Raw genomic sequence first — 20,763 nt, 5'->3', positions numbered from 1 at the left:
AGATTAAAAGCAGAGGCAGACTGCATGCTCTTATGAAGACAATATCACATTCAGAGATGAAGCAGAGCCTTTCATGGGAGCATCGATGCTGTCTCCCGAGCCTTCAAACACAAAACTCACTCATCTCGATGCCATGACTCCAACCAATTTCCTGTATGAGATCACACACAGAGGAACTAATTTGAGATTACATGCCTGCTGCCCTTTCCTATGAAGAGTCTCTTCTGGATTCTAATTAAACTTTTTCTTCTACGACAAATGCCAAGATGTCAAAAGGATTCATTTTAGTAAAGAGAAGTGCTAGGAACTTGGGGGCACAGGTTCTCTGTGCCTGGGTGAGCTTTGTTGTTTGCATTGGGTGCCATTGATGCACCCAAAGGTCATGGGATTTGAAATCCTTTGAATTACAGTGAACCACACTTCTAAAGATGGATTGTCTATGCATACTCAACTGTCAGAGAATTCTTACCACTACCCATGGATGGCTGGTGTGATGGTACTCATAGAACAAGCCAAGTCTATTTCCAACTCTAGGAATAAGGATCAAAAGTCAGCTTCCTGCTCCTTGCTCCCAATGAGAATCAAAACCAGGAGACACCAATTCAAATGTGAGAAACTCAGGAAAGAAAAATGACCTTTATTGAACACCTATTATCCAAGAGAATTTCTCAGTATTTCCACCTAACTTCTGAGTCCCAGTATCCTCTCCTGGAAAATATGGTTTTTAATTCCTGTGCTACCATCTTTCCAGAGTGGGGATGGAATCCAAAGATGATGTGCCTAATGAACTTTGATCCCCAAAGGATGCTGCAAGTGGGGAGGGGGGCATGGTGGGCACAAATGTCAATCATCATTGCCCATGCCATCATGAAATACTTTTGGTTTCTGATTAGTCTGCTGTCTATGGGAAGCTACCATAAGTCAGATGTTGCAAGCTTTCACCTTCATTTTGTATGTAAATCAAGCACCAAGTTCATGCCTAAATACATGTGACCAACAAAAAGCAAAGCAAAATACTAACTTGTGGGTGCCTGTAACCAAAGCCCAGGTACCTTGTGTTGCTTATCTTTATACTTGCTTTCATACCAAAGAGTGTTGACCAACCATCTCCAGATGTACTTTCTAAAAGGTGAATGAACGGATTGATAATTCATCTTTTAAACAGAGCCTTATGGATGCTATCCAAGTGCTCTTTCACATTCATAGTTCAGAACAAGCTCGTTCTGCGTGCACTCATTGGCCTCTCTTCCAGCTCTTCTTCAGGTACTTTGTCTTGCTCCCAAACTATTTTTAATTCCATAACTTTGACTCCCAGAGAATTTAGATATACTTGCTACCAAAACATAATCACAGTTATGACAGCATTGGTGATGTTAGCAAGTTACAATATTCTAAATAGCATTGTCAAGCTAATTGCAATTTACTTCATGTTTATTTTAGTGAAACTATTTCCAGTTGGATGAATCCTACTTGACATAAAAGATTACTACAGATCTTAATTTCTCAATCTTGTTCACCATCTACTGTAAATTTTTTCAGTTATTGCTTCTGTTATTGGGCTATGCTATGATGACCATTGCTATTTTTTTTTAATCATAATGGAAAAATGAGGAAGAAGAGAGGAATATATGTGGTAGAGAGAGAGAGAGAAAGAGAGAGAGAGAGAGAGAGAGAGAGAGAGAGAGAGAAGGGAAGGATAAAGGAATAGCCTAGTGTCCCTATTGAGTTGAGATCAAAACAGTCTCAAAGGGACAAGATGGTTCCCTATAAACAATGACTTAAAATAATGGGGCTAAACATGTGCTAGATGAGCTACTGTGTTATAGGTTAAATCTTAAATGTCTCCCATAGGCTCATGTGTTTTAATATGTAGTGTCCCACTGGTGGGGCTATTTTGGGAGGTTGTGGACCCTTTGGGGTCTGCACATGGCTGGTGGAGGTGGGTCATGGAGGGTAGGATTTTCAGGACTATAACCTCGTTTCTAAACTCTCTGCTTCCTGATCCACACCACGTGCGTAGCTGCAAGCTCCCACCACCATGAAATGAGCCTCTCCAGTCAGTGCGCATGCCTTCCTTGCCATGAAGGACTATTTTTCCAAACTCTGAGCCAAGACAAACCTTTCTTCCTTTAAACTGCTTTTGTCAGGCATTGGTCACAGCAATGAGAAAAGATAAATGACAGTTTTGTGTTCTTACCTATTCAGGTTGCTGGGAGGCAGAGATGTCTACGCTAGGTATGATCATACATATTTAAACTTTGGAAGGTTGAAGCAGGAAGATTGTAAGTTCCCGGCTAGCCTGGGATGCTTAGTGAAACCTTGTCTCCAGACAGAACAAAACAAACTGACCATTGAATTTCCATTCTGTTATTGGGTGAACAGGAACCGTCATTGTCCCTGGTCCTCATTAGCAAGGATATAGGTAATGAACAAACACAAACACAGAGCAAGCTGTGTCTGCTCATTACCAAAGGAGACTTAACTATGACTCAGCACAGCATCACCCTTTCCATGTCAAACCCTGCTATCTTCACTCAACACAGCGTGATTCAGAACTCTGTAGCCTAGGCTCCATGTCAGAGCACCTTCTGAGTTGGGCACTTGAGTTCTCTAAGCATAATTTCTCAGTTTTACAAACAGCTGTGTCATTGAACCTCACGGACTCCATTTGCTTACTTGCACAAACTCAGAGCATGTCATTGACAGTATTTCATCCCGCCAACCTCACTAGTGACAGGTTAGTGCTATACCGATTTAGGACACCGTGTCTTCCAGCTGTCAGTGTTTGCAATGTGGCCAATTTGTCAGAGGAAGCAAAGGAAAGAGCTCCACTCTCATGAGTGGCTCTGAGGATTAATCAGCATGAGTGGTCTCTATCAGCGGTACCAACCAGTAACTTTATCCTCAAGGTATCTTGTACCTCAGAAGCATAGAGGAAATGGAAATGGGACACATACAAAGACCATCTGGGGGCAGACAGTATACAATTTTGAGTCTTATCAGTTCTGTCTCAAAGGGATAAAAACCACTCATGGTGCTTTCTCTATGTTATACCCACTATGTTATGGATTTGCCTCTCTCTCTCTCTCTCTCTCTCTCTCTCTCTCTCTCTCTCTCTCTCTCTTTCCCCCTCCTCCTCTTCCTCTTCCTCATCCCTCTCTATCTTTATCATTATGCTTTTCTATTCTCTGGCTCCCAAAGGTGAAGAATCCAGGAGCAATATGGACTTGGAATTTTTATATCTCTTTTCCACTTGCAAGTCTGAAGTCCTGACAAGTCTTGCTTAAAACAGAGTCAGTGACATTGACCTTGTTGTCCTATATATGAACTCAATATCTGGCTCATAACAACTGTTTAGTGAGTGCACATTCCTCCCCTGTCTCCTACCTGCCCTTATGACATATTAGAATTCTACCCATCTGCTGGCTTGCTTCTGGGGTGGCCCGCCCTCAGCCCATTTTTAGATCAGCCAATGGGACCATGACTAGCCAGAGCCATTTTTCATCCAATTGGTCTCCTTCCAACAGTTTCATATGGCTTCTTGCTGTAAATCACTCTGAGAAAATAAATGTCCCCAATCCATTAGTGACTTTCCGCCACAAGCCAATTTGAGCCACAAACTAGACAAGGCTTGTTAATGGCCACTTAAATACACTCCTACAGCTCAACCTGGAGACCTTCAACCAGCCTCAGAACCTTACCAGCTCCTTTTCAAAAGACATGATGGCAACAAGGTCATAGGTCATCGGACCCTTATCAGGTAGGAGAGCAACATACCCTAGTTTGTCTAGGATCCTTCCAATTTGGCCCTGCTATCCCAGCATAATTGTCAATCATTTCACTTTTAGAACTATTCTAGCTTGAATAATAAGACTCCATAGGTAGTGATGTGAGGGTAACCAAAAACAATAAGCATTAGCCATTGATTATATATAAAGGGCTTGTGTGTTTGACCTCATTTCAACTACAGTACAGTACTAGTCAAGGAGGCATCACAATCATCCCCATTATACAAACCAGTCCTCTGTTTAGGTTTAGGGTAGCTAATCAGCAATGCCAACCAAGGAGTGAGATTGTGCTTCATCTAGAACCCTCATGGCTATTCATAATTTCCTGGAGAACTGTGCTCCATTGTATGAGAACCTCTGCTTAAGAGAGCCCATGCTCCCATTAGCAGCCCAGCCAGTGGCCAAAAGGCATACCGTTTCTTACTCTTGGGAGGAACCGACTCTGCAGAGGGATCCAACGGAGACCATAGCCTGTTAACCCTCTCTGCCCTGGCCTGTTTGCTTTTCCCTCTTTGCCCTGAAAGGTCCTCCCCAGAAAACTGCTTGCAAAAGACTCTGTACTAGTCTCTGGTTCCAAGGAGCCTGGTCCATGGTATCCAGTTAGCAAGGAAGGAGCTGAGCTAGAACTCAGGTTTGGTCCTCTTGGTACCACAGAGGTCATTGTACCCTCCATGTTTTGCAGATGAACCCTAGGAAGCTTGGAGAAAGTGAGACAAGCTCACCAAGGACACAGAAGGAGGAGTAGAAGCTTAAGCATATACTCAGGTCCACCTGTCTTCAAAAGACACACACACACACACACACACACACACACACACACACACACACACATATACTCATACACACTCCTCACACACATACAGACTCTCTCTCTCTCTCTCTCTCTCTCTCACACACACACACTCATACACACACTCATTTGCTGTTTGGGCACTTAAACCTACTGCTACATACCCATTTCATGCAAAATTTGTGAAATGGGTCTCCCGTCAGCTGACATTTTTTTTTAGAGGGCAGAATGCTCTGTGCTTCCAATGCTACAGCAACAAGCAGTGGCTCTTTCTAAGCTGCACTTGAACACATCTTTAATTTCCAGAAAACCCAGCAATATTGCTCTGGGAGTAGTCAAAAAGTGTCCCCTTAGTCGCACATAAGAAGAACAATGGGCCCATATGTATTAAACAAAGGAAACAGCTATAGATATCATGGTCTAGAGAGACAAATCACATCTCCTGAGGTATTTCTGAGGGTCACAAAAGCAGGATAAAGGGGGAAGTGCAGAAGCCCCGAGGACACACAAACACAGATCCTGACTCCTGCTTGTGTGATACTTTTGACAAATCACCCAATGTCCCCAATATCCAATTTGTTCTGTACGAACAATACCTGCCCAACCAATCAGTGAATTAGAGGGTAAATGAGATAAAAACAAGCCTTTCTTCCTGTTCTTTTTTATCTACTTTTATAATTATGGACTCACCAACTTGAACCCTTGTCCCAGGTCTAAATAGTACCAGCTCAGATGTGCTGTGCTTTGTTTCCAAGCTAAAAAGAACATCCTATTTGATGACAAAAAGGTTTCCATTAAAAACTGAAAGCAGATGAAAGGGGGACCTTCAGCCACAAGGCCTCAGTTGATTCATAAAAACATGGAATGAGTCATGTTGCTCTCAAGGCTGAAACTTATAATCAATGGGCCTCGTTAGCCAGCCAATCCCAGCCCAGCGGAGGATGACAGGCCCAGCAGGCCATCTCCACTAGCTATTCCAGGGTGGCCTTGCAAACTGATTAATTCTGCTTCTTGCTTGGTGAAAGGAAAAAAAAAATCAATCTGGTGCTCTTTGCCATACTATGGTCTAAGTCCAGACCAGGTCTGTGCGGCTTTCTGAAGAAGCAGGGCTTCTGTAGTTGTGTGAATGTGTGCGCTCATGTGTGTGTGTGTACCTGCGTGCAAATGTACATGTGTTCATGTGTGTGTGCATATGTGCTTGCGTGTGGTGTGTTGTATACATATGTGTAAACGTGCATATGTGAATATGTACATGTATGTGGCTCAATTCAAGAGCAGATTTGTCTGTCTGTCTCTAAAAATCACCTTCTGGCTTTCATCTCGAGATTACTTCAAAATGTCCCTTCTCCTGCAGGTATTTCCTTGTATTGAGCACAGGGCTAGTGAATGCAGAAGACGGGGGAACACAGACTTACTCAGACTGCAGCTAAAGCTCTTTCCTTGAATTTGTGGCCCTAACCGTTACTCTCTTCATATATTTTTGAATCCTAGTCCTCAATTTTCAGAGTGAATGAAAGTTCCTAAATCACACATACACACACACACACACACACACACACACACACACACACTTGTGTATAAATGTGTGTGCATAGGTGCATAATGTTTTTGATGAGGTCATTAAGGAAGAGTTATTCACACATGGTTTAACTATACTAGGTAGGTGGTCTTCCATCAACGATAAAAGAAAAATGATGACCCCCACAACCCTCCTCCAATCTACCCCCTCAATTCATTTACCATCCACCACCACTTACTTAGAAAACGCACTGTGACAACTCTGCGGGATACTGCTCATTTATTGGTGAAAGAGGCAGGTAAAGCCTCTGCCTGCTGGGATCAATCACCTTGGCCTCCCAAGAGTTAATGGAAAGAACTGCACAAGATCCCCAGACTGTCTGGAAGCTTCTCTTTCCCTGAATTCCTCCCCTCACCCGAGAAACCTCCAAACCGTGTTTAAAGCCAAGCAGGACCAGTTTCATGTATGAAGAGCTAATCATTGCTCAGTTGCCTCCTAATCTGGCAAATAAAGCCTGCCTGCTGTCAAGGTGGTGAAGGGGCCAAAGGGAGGGCTTTGCCTTTTTCTTGCCCTTAGATCGGTTGGCAGATCCCAGCCTTCTTTCCAGATCAAACCCTAGGGAGGTTTGAGTCTGCTGCTGTTTCTATGAAGTAGGAACCCCAGGGTCTTAGGAATTCCAGCCAACAGCCCTTGTAAGATTCGTGGTTAGTATAGGAAGCTGAGCGCAGTGAGCAGTTCCGGAAATCCCCACTCCACTTGACTTCAGGGGCATGGTGGTGTTGTGCCCCCAAGTGTGAAAGCTTTCACACTATGAGGAATCCCAGTTGGTCTAGGCACATCTCCCCAGGAGGAACTGGAATAGAGGGTCTCTTAGAGTGTCGGCTCTTTCTGAGAGCAGCTCAGGAGTACCTAAAGAACACGGTCTGGTTTTCCCAGCCACGGGGTGTGGGGGGAGCAGAAGATGCAGTATGGGTCGGGAGGATGGTTGGGGGGTGGGGGTAGGTAGACGGCGGTGGCATCCCTGATCTCACCTTCCACCTAGCTTAGAGACTGGTTAAGGCTCTTGCTTCTCAGTTCCTTTCCTCATTTAAGTCTGGGGAAAGAAACGGACAAGGGGTGGGGGTGGGGGCACGCAGCCCTGCACACTGTCCTCAGCCCCATCGGGATGCATAGAGGTGAAAAAAGAGATCAAGTGTCAAGTCCCAGTCAGGTCACTTAGTGGCAGCTGAGTGATATTGGCAGGTGTCTCCGGTTTTTCACCTCTAAAGCTGGGTACCTGACTTACTGGGTCTCAGGAAGTATTAAATGGGATCGCATATGTAAAACTCCAGAAAAAACAAAACAAAAACAAAAAAACCAACACCAACACCGGGAACAGTACAAATACGACGACTGCTATTTTTTTTTTAACCACACAGACGATTAATTCCCACCCTTACGTCCCTCCCAGTGTTGCAGCTGAGTTGTCCTGCAAGAGGGGTACAACGCAATCTTCCAGGACTTCAAGTCCTGGGAGCCACTATCCTTCCTGTCACCGTACATCTGATGTGGGGAGAAGGGCATCCTCTGAGCATACTCCCCAGGCTCCACTGGCTTGGGCTGGGGGTGGGGGAGCACTGAGAGCCAAGTGTGGATGTAGAAAGGGCGCCCACTGCCTGTGGGTACTGGGTACCTGGGCAGGATCCCCAACCTACATTCTCCCACCCACTCCCGGAGCTCTCAGCGCGCAAAAGAGAGAAAACCCAAAAAGTCGTAGATACTGGACCAGGCTTTGACGCGAATCTTGAGCTCGCCGTCCTGTGGCTCCGGCATGGCCTTTCTGGAGAGCCTCAGCTTGTTGAGCCCGCCGAAGCCGGCCAACACCACAGCGCGCATCTCCTGGGCATCCCCAAGGCGGTGGGAGCTGTCGCCACCCTCAGCAGGCTCCTTGCTGGTCTCCTTCTCGATCATCTGCTCCGTCTCCTCCGCCTTCTCTACGCCTTCCTTGGCCATGGCGCGTGAGGGGCCGCGGGGCGCACAGGCTGAGGCTGTGAGGGGGGTCGCGGCTTTTCTCCCTCAGGTTCCTCCTGTTGAATGTGGGATGCTCTTCAGCGCAATGGCTGCAACCTCTGTGAGCGGAGCCGCGGTCCACCGCCTCCGCCGTAATCCTCAGAGGAGCCGCGCCCTCGCGCCCCACCTCCCGCCCTCACATTTCCTTCTGCAACAAACCAAACCTCAAGTCCAGCTTTTGAGCGGGTCCCAAATCAGGCTCTTGGTCGCAACCTTCAAAACGGATTTTCCCCAAGACTCTTGAATAAAACACACCAGGAGCGGCTGCCTGGACACCCCAATCCCTGGAGTGGGCTCAATACTTGGGTATATACGGCACAGACTCTGGCGCCTTGAAATGGACAGAGATGAATGTCTGGGCCTGGAGGATGCTGCCTGGAGACAAGGTTGCCTCCTCTCCCGCGGGTAGGCAGCGGTAGGCGGGATAGCCGGAAAATTGGGCTGTTTACCATCTGCTGGTTTTGAGTGGAACGGCAGGGAGGTGCGGGAAGTTAGAGATCCATCCCAACCAGGGCTCTGAAAAGCCAGGACCAGTCTTCCATCTGGACCCCGTGTCATGCGGGATGCTCTTCCTGGGCTTCTCCTGAGGCTTCCTTATCATAGTTCTTAGGACCTATGCTTTTTTTGAGCAATTCGGTCTCAGAATAGGTCTGATTCCTACTGGGATCTCCAGAAGAACAAGAACCTCCTGTAACACACACACACACACACACACACACACACACACACACGCCCTGTCTTTTGTTTTGAAAGTTTATAGAAAAATGTGTACTTTCTCCAGCAGGGTGTGGTGGCACCTGTGGGTAGTCCCAGCACTCAGGAAATGGAGGTAGCAGAGAAACCCTGTTTCAATGAGTCTAAACGAGTAAGAATTCAAAATTGCAGAACCCGGAGGAGCAACCCCTTTAATTCAGCACCTGTGAGGCAGAGACCGGTGAATCTCTGAGAGTCGGAGGGTAGCCTGGTCTACATAGTGAGCAGGCTGGCCAGGCCTACATAGTGAGACTCTCTCAAAAAACAAACAAAAAAATAACCCAAACTACAGATGCAATCCAGGCATGTCATTTGTGCTGCCTTAAAGATGATTTAGGAGTTGGCTGCCCTGTGCGGTTTAAGGAAAGAGATATGATTTCTCCTCAGATGGACTTTTCAGTTTAGGTAAATTCTACTTTTGAGGTCTTAGGTGACATTTTGTCTTTCTAAGATCCAACACCCATATCCACTGACCTAGTTAGGGTCAGTGTTGCTATGGTAAAACACTATGACCAAAGCAACTTGGGAAAAGAGTTTATTTCAGCTTACACTCCCAGGTAACAATTCATCCCTGAGAGAAGTCCGGGCAGGAGCTCAAACAAACAGGGCAGGGACCTGGAGGCAGGAGCTGATGCAGAGGCCATGGAAGAGTGCTGCTTACTCGCTTGTTCCTCTAGACTTACTCAGCCTGCTTTCTTTTAGAACCTCGGACCACCAACCCAGGGATGGCACCGCCCACGATGGGCTGGAACCTCCCCAATCAATGATGAATTTAGAAAATGCCGTATAGCCAGATCTTATGGAGGTATCTTCTCAATTGAGGTTCTCGACTTTCTTGACACTAGCCTGTGTCAAGCTGACACAGAACTACCCAACACAGCTACAGAGTGGGCACATTCCACTTGTGTTCTGCAGGGCGTGGAGTGCTGTGGTGGCTTACCTCAGTGATTGTGAGGCTCTGCGTTTCAGTGGGACTGGTGGGGTACACGGCAGAATGATGCTGTAACGGTCTCTCCTCCTTCCATCCTTCCTGTGCCTCTCTGTTTTCAGACTTGATCTTTCCCTGGAAAAGGTCATTATGTCCCAACTTCACTCAGAACTCTACACCCGCTGAGCGCTTGACCTTGGATGTTCAGCCCACCACCTCCATCGGGGCTAAGTCCTAACCCACTCTCATCCGGAGCATCAGTTTCTTGTGCAAAGTTCACCAACTCCCAGGCTGGGCTTTTCATTGTAAAAGTGCATGTCAGTTTGTAACTGTGAGGTGATTTCTTTAGCAGTGTCTTGTTCTTTTGCCCAACGTAAACTTCAGGTGTGTAGAAGCTGTGCTGCTTTTAACCAACCTTGTTTTGCTGGGCGTAGCTCATGATTGATCCATAATCAAGTTTGTTGGATGAACGATTTAGCCAGTGAAAGCGGATGCTTCTGTGGAATCCCAGAAGATGGAACTATTAACTCCTCCCATGAGGTTGGAGGAATTCCCAGGGAGGAGGGGACACGTCAGCCAGTTCTGCTGACCAAGAAGCTTCCAGGCCCACTGAGGCACATACAAAGGTGGCAGGTGAAAATGATGTTCAGAAAATGCTCATCTGGTCTTGTGAGCTGCAGTCTCTGCAGAGGAGGCTCAAGGAAGCAACATTTGAGGCTGGTTTCTGAAACGTGACTTTTATTATAAATCATGCAGGTGACGGCAACCACCAAAAGATTCAGATACAAAAGAGAGGGACCAGGATTGCCAGAATTGCATTTTGGGTACTAATGTTGGCAATGAGGGGGCTGTGGGTGGGAGGATGAGTCCCTGGAAACGCAGTGAGCAGCTAGAGATGGGCACACTAGCAATGGGAAATGATATAAAGGGCAGAGGTATCTCCTGAGGCAACAGTTCTGTATGGGAGGGAGAGGGCAGACGGAGGCAGAACAGAAAGTCCCCTTCAGTGAACTGAACTTTATCGCAAACTCAATTAAGGACTCTCTTCATATTGTGAAATAGAGTGTTTAGGCCAGATTAAATTTTGGAACAAGAATTGGAATGCCCATGGTTTATTTTGGAGGTAATCCCGGGAAGCTTTGGTTATAAATTAGGGAAGTGAGGCAGTAAAATGCTAGAAGCCAATACAGGATGCCTTTAAGAGCAAATTAACACCATGGGTGATGGGGTTAAAACCACGGGAGACCTTTGGGATACATTGTGGATGAAATAAATCCCAGAGTTGTCTCATCCAAGAAGCAGGGAAATTGTTATTTACTCACTAAACTCTGTGAATGACTGGCCAAGAGCTGTTCCTGGAGGGGATTGCTCTATCCTGCCCTGGGTATCAAGGCAGAGGGACTCTCCCGGCTGAAAACTTCAGCTGCTTCCGTGGGAGGCTGTCGGTCTGCGCATGGAGTAGCGTTGAGTAGAGGGACTTCAGTGTTAATAACATTGAAATATACAGTATCGTGTTGTCTGTCTACTCTTCTAGGCGTTGCATAATACAATTTGATTCTGGAAATAACCTTGTGAGGTAAGAACGACCATTTCCACCTTGCAGAAAGGAAATGGAGTCACTAGTGACTCGGCATATCTAATACCCCAGTTCTTTTGGATAAAATAGGAAACTGACTCCAGGTTCATGTTCCTAGCATCTCACCATGTGTGTCTGTTGAACTGGATCAAATCAGTTCTGCCCCTGATTCACATTACTCGGTGACATTTTTAACTATGCCTGCTCTTTTCTTGGACTTCTAATATCTCTGTTTCACCAAGGCCCTTTGTGTTGCTTCTAAAGCGTTTCTCTTTGACTCAAGGGTAGTAAACCTATGCTGTAGTTCACACGCTGCGTATTTGGGAGATGGTGTTTGTCTTATACAGTGTGTAAAATAAAAGATAATTATTCCCTACAAGTGAGTCTTCTGGCTGTTTAAAAAAACAACAACCTTAGACTGTAACTGGTAGGCAGCTGATAACGATAACAACCCAGAAGGGACACACCACACCTTGAGCTACTTGGAGAAGAATGCTGTCCTTTGAGTCCTATATAACAATGTAAGTAAGCATTTGTAACATCGTTTCTCTCCAGTAGAATGTGGCAAGAGCTGTGCTGGCAGATCTCCACGTAAACAATAAGTCAGCTTTTATTTGTCGTGTATGGGTTATTCCAGACATTCTCTCACTGCTTCCCCTGCGAAGCACCTCACCAAAAAGGGAAATGTCAAAAATTGTCATTGTACGGCAGCTGGTACAATGGGGTATTGCACTCAGCTCTGAACTGAAAATGGCTCTGGGAAAAGAGCACACTGTGCATGTGTTCCTGAGGGAGTGTGTATGTGAGTGTGTGCATGCCTGTGTGAGTGCATGTGTGTGTATGTGGGAAGGGGAGATAGAAAGAAGGAGGGAGGGAAGGAACAGGGAAGGAGGGAGGGAAGGGGGATGGAAGGATGGGGGAGAGAATTTAAATCATTTAGAGAGGAACAAAGTGTCAGGTGAAGTCTAACAATCTACGCCAATTGCTGTATATTGATTTAGGTTGCAAGCAAATTCTTCTTAATTCAGAGGGTAAAAATATATAGGAAATAAAATGGAGACAATAGTAATGTTAGTTTATAAATGATTGTCTAAATAATTTAATATGGCTCAGTAAGTTTGTGGAGGAACACACCACTTGTATGATGATCAGAGCATCCAGATACACTCTTTAATCAGGTTTACTCCACTGCAGCATCTTCTGTCCAGTTAGAATAATTTGCTATGCATAAATCACAATAGTCACTCTTCAGGATAAGTTTGTGCCTGAGGAACCAGTATCCCTATTTTACAGAGGAGAGATTTGCAGTTAAAAGTACTTTTTGCTCTTTCAGGAGACTGGAGTTCAGTGCCCAGCACCCACCTCAGACAGTCAGAAGTTCTTCCAGCTACAGGGAATTCACATCTTCTTCTGGCCTCTGTGGACAGCTACTTGCTCATGGCCATGTATGCACATAGACACGCATACACACATATAAATAAATAATAAATAAGTTTTTAAGAAAACATGTTTTGAGGTGATTCTGGGGAAAATAGCATCAAGTCTCAGGAGTCAAACTTATTTAAGTCATGTACTTCAGCAAAGGAGCCTGGAAATTCTCTTTATTCCCCATGCAGTCCATCCACCGTCCCATAGGGTCATCCGAGGAAGGTCCTACTATTACTCCCAATATCATCTCTCCCCTTATCACTGATAACTGAGCTCTGACTTTCTCCCCGGACTCTGTTACTTCACTGGCAAAACCCTACAAGAGGGTGTGACTAAAGTAGACTGGATTCTGGCCCATTGGAGGTCAGTCCATCCTTAAGAAGATATATAGAGGCTGGGGGATGGTTCAGTGGGAGGGGGTGCTTACTCCTCTTGTATAGAACTGGGGGTTCAATTCCCAGAGTCCACATAGTAGCTCATAACTGCTTGCTACTCTCTAGTCCCAAAGATATATTTTTGTCCTATTTCATGTTTTATCTCCATAATATTCAGTTGGAGTTTAATGAAGGAAATGAATAAGAAAGCCCTATTCTTTTCTCATAACTTGGAGGTGCTGGTCCTAAGAAGAGCACTTTAGATCTCTATTTATCAGATCATGAATGATTAAAATCGGGACCATTTTACCTGTTTTCTTTCCCTTTTATTCACAAGCAGCTATTGTCTATGGAGAGATGATTTTTATCGATTGTTTTGTATCGCTTGGTAAACACGATGGGCCAAGTGTGGAGGAAAATACACCACACAGAACCAGGTGAGGAAATTCAAATGAAGCAGTTTATGGTTTTGAAACCTCATTCATGCTGTAAGATGATCTCTGAGTGATTTCTTTTATACCCTTCTGCATATTTTGGAGGGTTTCCCCCTAGTGCGAGACTGTGTGATTTCTTCTATGAATTATCACACAATAATGCTGTTTGCCTCTTTCAAATGCTGTGTAGAGATGTGTTTCCCCAAAGCACTTTGATATAGATCATTGTGAATAATGGCAACTGACTAGGGATGTAAAATCCAGGTTCAGAAGCAAATAAAACCTTGACTTCTTGATCCAATAGAAACCAGATCTGGGGGGAATTGTTTTCTGCATTCAACCATCCTCCTTCCCTCCCTCCCTCCCTCCCTCCCTCCCTCCCTCCCTCCCTTCTTTCTTTCTTTCGAGACAATTACACTACACATTAGGGTGAACAATCCTACAGCTACCTCAGCTCTCTTATTTCCCTGATATGTCTGGTTTGAGCTGAGCCAGGTTTTTTTTTTTTTTCAGAGTGCTGTTTCTGTTATTATTTTATTGGCCAGTATCCAGTTTGTTGGCTTTTTCTCAGAGTCATGACCGTGTGAAGCTGTAAGATCTGGATGCAGCCGAGACTGCGAGACAGGCACACTTGGCCTTTTCTTTCCTGAGGTTAAATGGCTTAATTTCTGGGAGATGGGAAACATCCTTCAGGGACAGGAATCCTACACACTGTCTTTTAGCAAGTACCTCCTCTTCACAGAACTGACATAAAGTGGGCAAGAAATATTTTTCAACCATCTGCCAGCCATTGATCCCTCCACCGGTCCAGCTATCAAGTCTCTAAATTCTTAATATGCACTGAACAAAGCAGCTGTGTAACTATGGCCAAGTGGGGGTGGTGATTTATGTGTTTTATTTTTTTATGTGAGGGTGTTTTACCTGTATGTAGGCATATGCACCATGTGCATGTTTCATGCCCACAGAGGTTTAAAAATAGCATCAGATCCCCTGGAACTGGAGTTATAGATGACTGTGAACCACAATATGGGTTCTGGATCAAATGTGGGTCCTCTTAGCACTCAACAAATGCCCCTCACAATTGAACTCTATCCCTGGCCCTTCACTCTTTCTTTTTAAAAATCTATATTTGTGTGTGTGGGAATGAGGGTGTTGTGTACATATTGCATTGTGTACATATTGCTTGCAGGTGCAGGTGCGTGCATGTGGAGGTCAGAGGTCAAGTATTTGTTCCCTAGACAATGCCACTCATTGAACATGGACCTAGAATGGCTGGCCAGTAGACTCTGGGTATCTACCTGTCTTCTCCCTCAGGACTGGAGTTACAGAGCAGGTATCTGAGCTCTGGTGTTCCGAACTTTAGGATGGAGCCAGCTTCCCAGGGCAAGATTCTTAATCTGTATTGCTTCATTTCCTGATTTGTAAAATATGGATATTGATCACTTAACGTTGATCCCAGACACCATTTACATCCCAGTGTTTCCAATTCCCAACTGTGTGAATTTTAGGCTCTGAGATGTTGAGACAGTTTGCACATGAAATGAAAATCAGATAACTAATTTGCAGGCATTTAAAAAAAAACTGTGTGAGATACATGGCAAGCTCCAAGGTATCATTTCTCACACACAATAGCTGATTAAGGCATAATAAATACTTTCTACTTGCTTCATCAACAGGGCCTGGTGCCTTCCTTGTGGGGAATGACATATAAACCACATGGCGTGATGCTCCAAGGATGCAGGGCCAAGGTAAACAAACAGAAGGAAAGCACCTAGGTCCTAGAGTTGATCAGGTTGTACATTCCAGTCTTGGTTTCATTTACCTCTTCCTGGCCATGTAACCACAGGTAAAACTCCTATGCTCTCTCTCATCTCCCTCTCCCTCCCCCTCCTCCCTCCCTCCCTCCCTCCCTCCCTCCCTCCTTCTGTGTGTGTGTCTTTTACTGTTTAATTTGCAAAATGTGTATATTGATCATGCTGTCTTCCCAGATTTGTAGGGAAATTTAAAGGAGGCAATCCGAATCGATGTCTGAGCTTGCATAGAAATTCCCTCTACTAGTTCACTTAGTATTTCAATTACTGTTTAACTGGGAAGGGGTAGGGCTCCAAGTTAGCCTTTGCTGAAGTCCACGGAGTGGTACATGGCTCTCTTAGGATACTGATGGGTGCTGGGTTAAACAGGAGGCTATAGTCGAATTAGCTGGGGACACAGGGGTCAAGCGCAGCGAGGCAGCTTTCTTTAGCGTAGATTGAGAGCCTAGCACAGTGTGATTCTTGAACCTCCAACTAGGGCTATGGAATACAGCTTCATCCATGCATCCTTGACTTCCAGGCCTTTTCCACTGAAGTTCACGAGGGTGGCAATCTCAGGATGCCATGTGAGGAAGGGCGCTGTGGGGAAATCAAGCCGTAATTACTTCCGAGTATTTGCTCAGCATCAGACTCCATGGAAGGGCAACAAGAAGGTGTCATGACCTTGCCCTCAGATTTCTGAGAGGTTTATGGAGAGAAAACAGAGCCAAAGAGTTTCGAGAACACTTCACTCTAAATTTGGAACCAGGATGCTTATGAGGCAAATGACATGGCTCTTGCAGTAAGGAGTGGAAGGGACCGAGACAAATGGGAGTAATGGGGGGAGGAGATCAATCAGCTCAAACTGGCTTCACTGTGTTAGTTGATTTTTCTGTTGCTTGACAGATACCAAAGGGAAAGAAAGCATTCTAGGGGAAGAATTTGCTATGACTTTCCAGCCTTCTGTGTGCTGGCTCCATTTCTGAGCTGTGGGCTGACAGGATGTCTTGGTGGAAGAGAGCTGCTCAGCACCATGGTGACCTGGAGGCAGAGTCGGAAAAAGGATAGGTTACTCTTCCGCGGCACATTCCTGGCATCCTCCTCACTTACTCTAGCCAGGCCCTCCCTCTCAGCTCCCCTAATAGCACTGCCAGGTGGACCGAAGCCTTCAACCCACGAGCCCGTGGGGACGCTTCTCACTCAGACTCGAACAGCCACGATTGCCAGGTAAGGACGTGAGTTCAGGATTGCCAGAGCTTTTAGAGATTCGCAAGGATCGAGTTCTTTTTATGCAAAGCATACCAAATTTATAAAATCTTATGAATATAACATCGGATGAACACAGCGTATCTGTGAGCCAAATTTAGCCCACATGGCTCCCTTTTGCAATCCTTGGTCTTTGCCAATCATTCTCAGGTGGGATAAATTCGTTCCTTGGGTCATTTGCCAATGTCTGGGCACATGTTTTATTTTGTCACAACTGGCATTACAGGCAACTAAGGGATAGAGGCTGCTAAATACCCTTCTCAGTGGGAAATAATTAGTACATCCATGCTGTTAAAAGTGTTCACTCTAAGCCGCAGAACCTCGGATGCTGGGTGGGAACGTGAGACTCTTTTTTTTTTTTTTTGTCCTCCTGTCCATGTGAGCTTGGAAATGTCTTTGTTCTGGTTGGCAAAAGAAGCTGCTTGGACTAACTGATGCTCCAGGGACTTTCCAGCCCAGGGCTCGAGATCATATCAGTCCTCATACTGGCAGGGACCTGGCACAAAGGCGCTCTGCAGAAATGCCATTGATGGGAAGTGATCGCTATGGATGAGACAACACAGGCTACGAGTGTCCCCAACCTGGACTACTGTTGGTCCTTTGGATAAGTTCCAAAGCTTCTTTCACTTCTGTCTCGCTCAAGACACTTGAAAAATTTGAAGCTGATAATGCAAGGCTCCTAAATCATCCCGTACAATTTTTTTTTAAAAGAAACTGTTCATATTTTCAGAGAGGACAAGAAATCAAAAGACATATTCTAATTTAATATGCCACTGCCCTTCTGAAAAGAGACAGCCTTTCAGATACGGACTTGGAGTCTCGTCGTTGTGTGGGCCTGCGTATCTCCTCGGCCTTCATAAGCAAAGTTATTATTTTATCTTCAGGATTTAATTCAGTTGTGCCCACAGGGGAAGCGAGGCAGACTTCTGGATGCGGTATATGGAGAAAGGGTGATGCTAGCCTAAGCCAGGAGCAGCAGTGTCGGGCAGAAGGTACACACATGATGTAGTTTACAAGTTTTCATGCTTCCACACAGCTCCCTGCTGAGCGGGCTCATCTCCAGGCAGCCTGAGTCACTCTGGATGTTGCCTTAGTTTGGGATTATAGGAAAACATAAGCTGAGTGGGCTTATTTTATCAATATGAAAGCTCTTGTTTCTGCAGGCTGGAAGTTTAAGATGAAAGTGGCAGCAGATGAAGGTCTTGAAGTGGCAGCAGATTCGAAGGTGTTGAAGGTCTCTTCTGCTTCATAGCAGGGGCCCCCTAACCATCTTCCCTCTGTGGTAGAAGGATGTTGTGTGTAATCCTTATAAGGTTACTGAACTAGTTTCATTTGTGTTACTCTGGCCAGAACTAACCTAGGGGAGGACAAGGTTTATGTGGCTTATAATTCCAGGTCACAGTCCACCACAGAGGAGAGATCAAAGCATGAACTGAAAGCAACTAGTTAGATCACATCCACAGTCGAGAGAGGAATGCATAAAATGAACACGTACTTGCTTTTCAGCTGTTTCTGCTCAGCCGGCTTTCTTTACTACTGCACAGTTCAGGGTCCAGCACGTGATGAAAGGATGCTGCTAGCATTCAGGTGGGTTTTCCCGCCTCAAATAATAATCAAGACAGTCCTGCAAAGACTTGCCCACTGATCAACTCGATCTAGGCAGTTCCTCAACTGAGGATCTTTTCAGGTCGTTCCGGGTTATGAGAAGTTGTCAATAAAAAGCTAACCTTCACAGTTAGTTACTCCACTCTTAAGGATCTCTTAGTCACCTCCCGAAAGAGCCACCTCCCAATACAAACACCTCGGGGATGAGGTTTTCAATACACAAACTTCAATAATCAATCATCTATATTACCCATGTTGCTACCATAGCCCCTTTCTTCAATATGCAATAAAAATATTTCCAACTGGGATACATTTATTGGGAGGAAGGACTTTCTGAGCTATTGGAGAAGGGACAGGGCTACTCTTTCAGGATTTCTGGATATCGACCCCATGAGCCTTCCAAGAATAGGTGTGGCTTTAGTGATGCTGCATTTCCTTCAGAGTCCCAGGAGCTATCTGTCTATAGTGTTTGATCTAACAGCCATGTGTAGATTGCTATGACAAGCTCTTCTGGAATGGTAGTGCAAACCTGAGGATTCCAGAGTCATGACAAAGCAAACCCCTGTCCTGGATTTAAAAAAAAAATTCATTTGCTTCTGTGTCCCTGCTAGGGGCTCTGTGACCCAGAATTAACGTATCAGACATTCTTACCTCCCCTCATTGAGTAGTGATTGCTCTCCTGGCAGCTACCTGTACCTTTCGTTTGTCAGGTTAGCAAGTCAGTCTACCAGTATGACAGGTGTGTGAGCAAATACAGGTAGGTTGTGCCGGCTGCACATACATGCAGAATGTAGAAGTGAAGGGCAGTGTTGACTGATGGGCAGCTGTCTTGGTCTAGATTTTCCTTAAAGCAGACAGTGGAGGCCAAGTCGACTGGGGGTGGAACCCAGGAAGCATTGGTAGTAGACTGGAGGAGTCAGATCTGGAATAAAAGAAAATAGGGAGCAGGCACATTTTCAGACAAGTGGGCTGCTGGTTCTTGATTCTACTAGAGATCTCCAGAAGGTAGTATGGATCAGGCTTTTGAATTATCCAAAATGGCCACTAATGAAACTGGGATATTTATGATATCCCTCACAGTGGTTCTCAACCTTCCTAATGCTGGGACCCTTAATATAGTTCCTCATGTTTAGGTGACCCCCACCCAACCATACAATTATTTCATGCTACTTCATAATTGTAATTTTGCTACTGTTGTGAATCACAATCCAAGTACCTTATATACAACCCCTGTGACTGGGTCAACCTCAAGGGGGTCGTGACCCACAGGTTGAGGACCATGGCTTTATCGGGTGTTCACCATTGCTTTATGAAGAGAAGGGTAGTTTTTAGAACTCTAGTCTTCCCTTCCTGGTAGAATAAGCAGATTCCCATCCCCAGAGTCCCCAGGCAGGCCGTGGAGTAGGTGTTCAAAGCCAGCAGCTCCAGGAGGGCACTCAGTACAGAGGAAACAGGCTGCAATGGGACGGCGCTTGCCCGAGTGTATTGATTTAAACTGTTATTATCGCTGTAGCAGTTGTACAGGCGTAAACCAACTGTAATATTCTTATGCTTATAGCTCTTAACAGATTGTGCTAAGAAGCAAAACATGCTTGAATATTACATTTTCAAAGCAGTAAAACACAGCGCAAGTTGAAATAACGATACCTTGATGCAATGCCTAACATACTTTGGTCAAACAAGATGAAGATTTACAGTGCAAATATGCTGACTATCAAGAGGCCAATTATTCTGAAATCCATGTGACTACACCTCCCTGCTGCCGAAAATCTCTTTGATAGCTATAAAGCTTTCACTGAACCCAAACACACTGTTTTGTCTTTTAATTTTTTAAATTTTGCTTATATGCTCATACAATACATTCCAACCACAGCCTCAACTCCAGCCACCCCTCCCAGTTCCCTTTCACAGCCACTGTTCCTCTGCTTCCCTTCAGAAAAGAGCAGACCTCCCAGTGATTCAACTAAACATGGTATATCAAGATGGTGCAATAAGACTAGGCAAAACCCTCCTATTAAGGTTAGATGAAGCATCCTAGTAGGAAGAAAAGGGTCCCGAAAGCAGGGGAAAGGGTCAGAAACACCTCTATTCCTGCTGATTAGAGTTCCACAGAACTCCAGACCATATATGCAAAGGATGTAGTCACAGACCCATTCAGACTCTGTGATGGCCACTTCCTTCTTTGTGAGCTCCTATGAGCCTGACTTAGTTGATTCTGTTGGTCTTGTTTTCCTGGAGTACTGGACACCCCTAACTCCTGCAATCCTTCCGTCCTCCCTTTAGGGGGATTCCCAGAGCTCTGCCTAATGCTTGGGTGTGGGTCTCTGCATCTGTACCCAACAGATGCTGGGAGAAGCCTCTCTGATGACAACTGGGCTAAGCTCTGATCTGTGAACATAATGGAGTATCTTAACTTTTAATTTTAATCGAACGAGGCTCTTAATTAAAACTGGTTGACCTGGC

The 20,763-nt window shown here is 45.2% G+C and overlaps 1 protein-coding gene across 1 annotated transcript in view; it reads right to left on the bottom strand.

Annotated features, from left to right (window-relative positions):
* Window positions 1-8,208, bottom strand: part of Vat1l (vesicle amine transport 1 like) — a 153,170-nt gene extending 144,962 nt beyond the window's left edge. The window contains exon 1 of the mRNA XM_005345720.3: window positions 7,863-8,208. Coding sequence (XP_005345777.1) covers window positions 7,863-8,089 — 227 coding nt within the window. The 5' untranslated portion in view covers window positions 8,090-8,208. The remainder of the gene's footprint in view (window positions 1-7,862) is intronic.
* Between the last annotated feature and the right edge of the window lie 12,555 nt (window positions 8,209-20,763).

This window comes from Microtus ochrogaster, chromosome 4 (genome assembly GCF_000317375.1).
Source record: "Microtus ochrogaster isolate Prairie Vole_2 chromosome 4, MicOch1.0, whole genome shotgun sequence".
Classification (NCBI taxonomy): domain Eukaryota; kingdom Metazoa; phylum Chordata; class Mammalia; order Rodentia; family Cricetidae; genus Microtus; species Microtus ochrogaster.
Note: the sequence above shows the minus strand (reverse complement) of the source record. Positions and strands in the feature narration are given on the sequence as shown.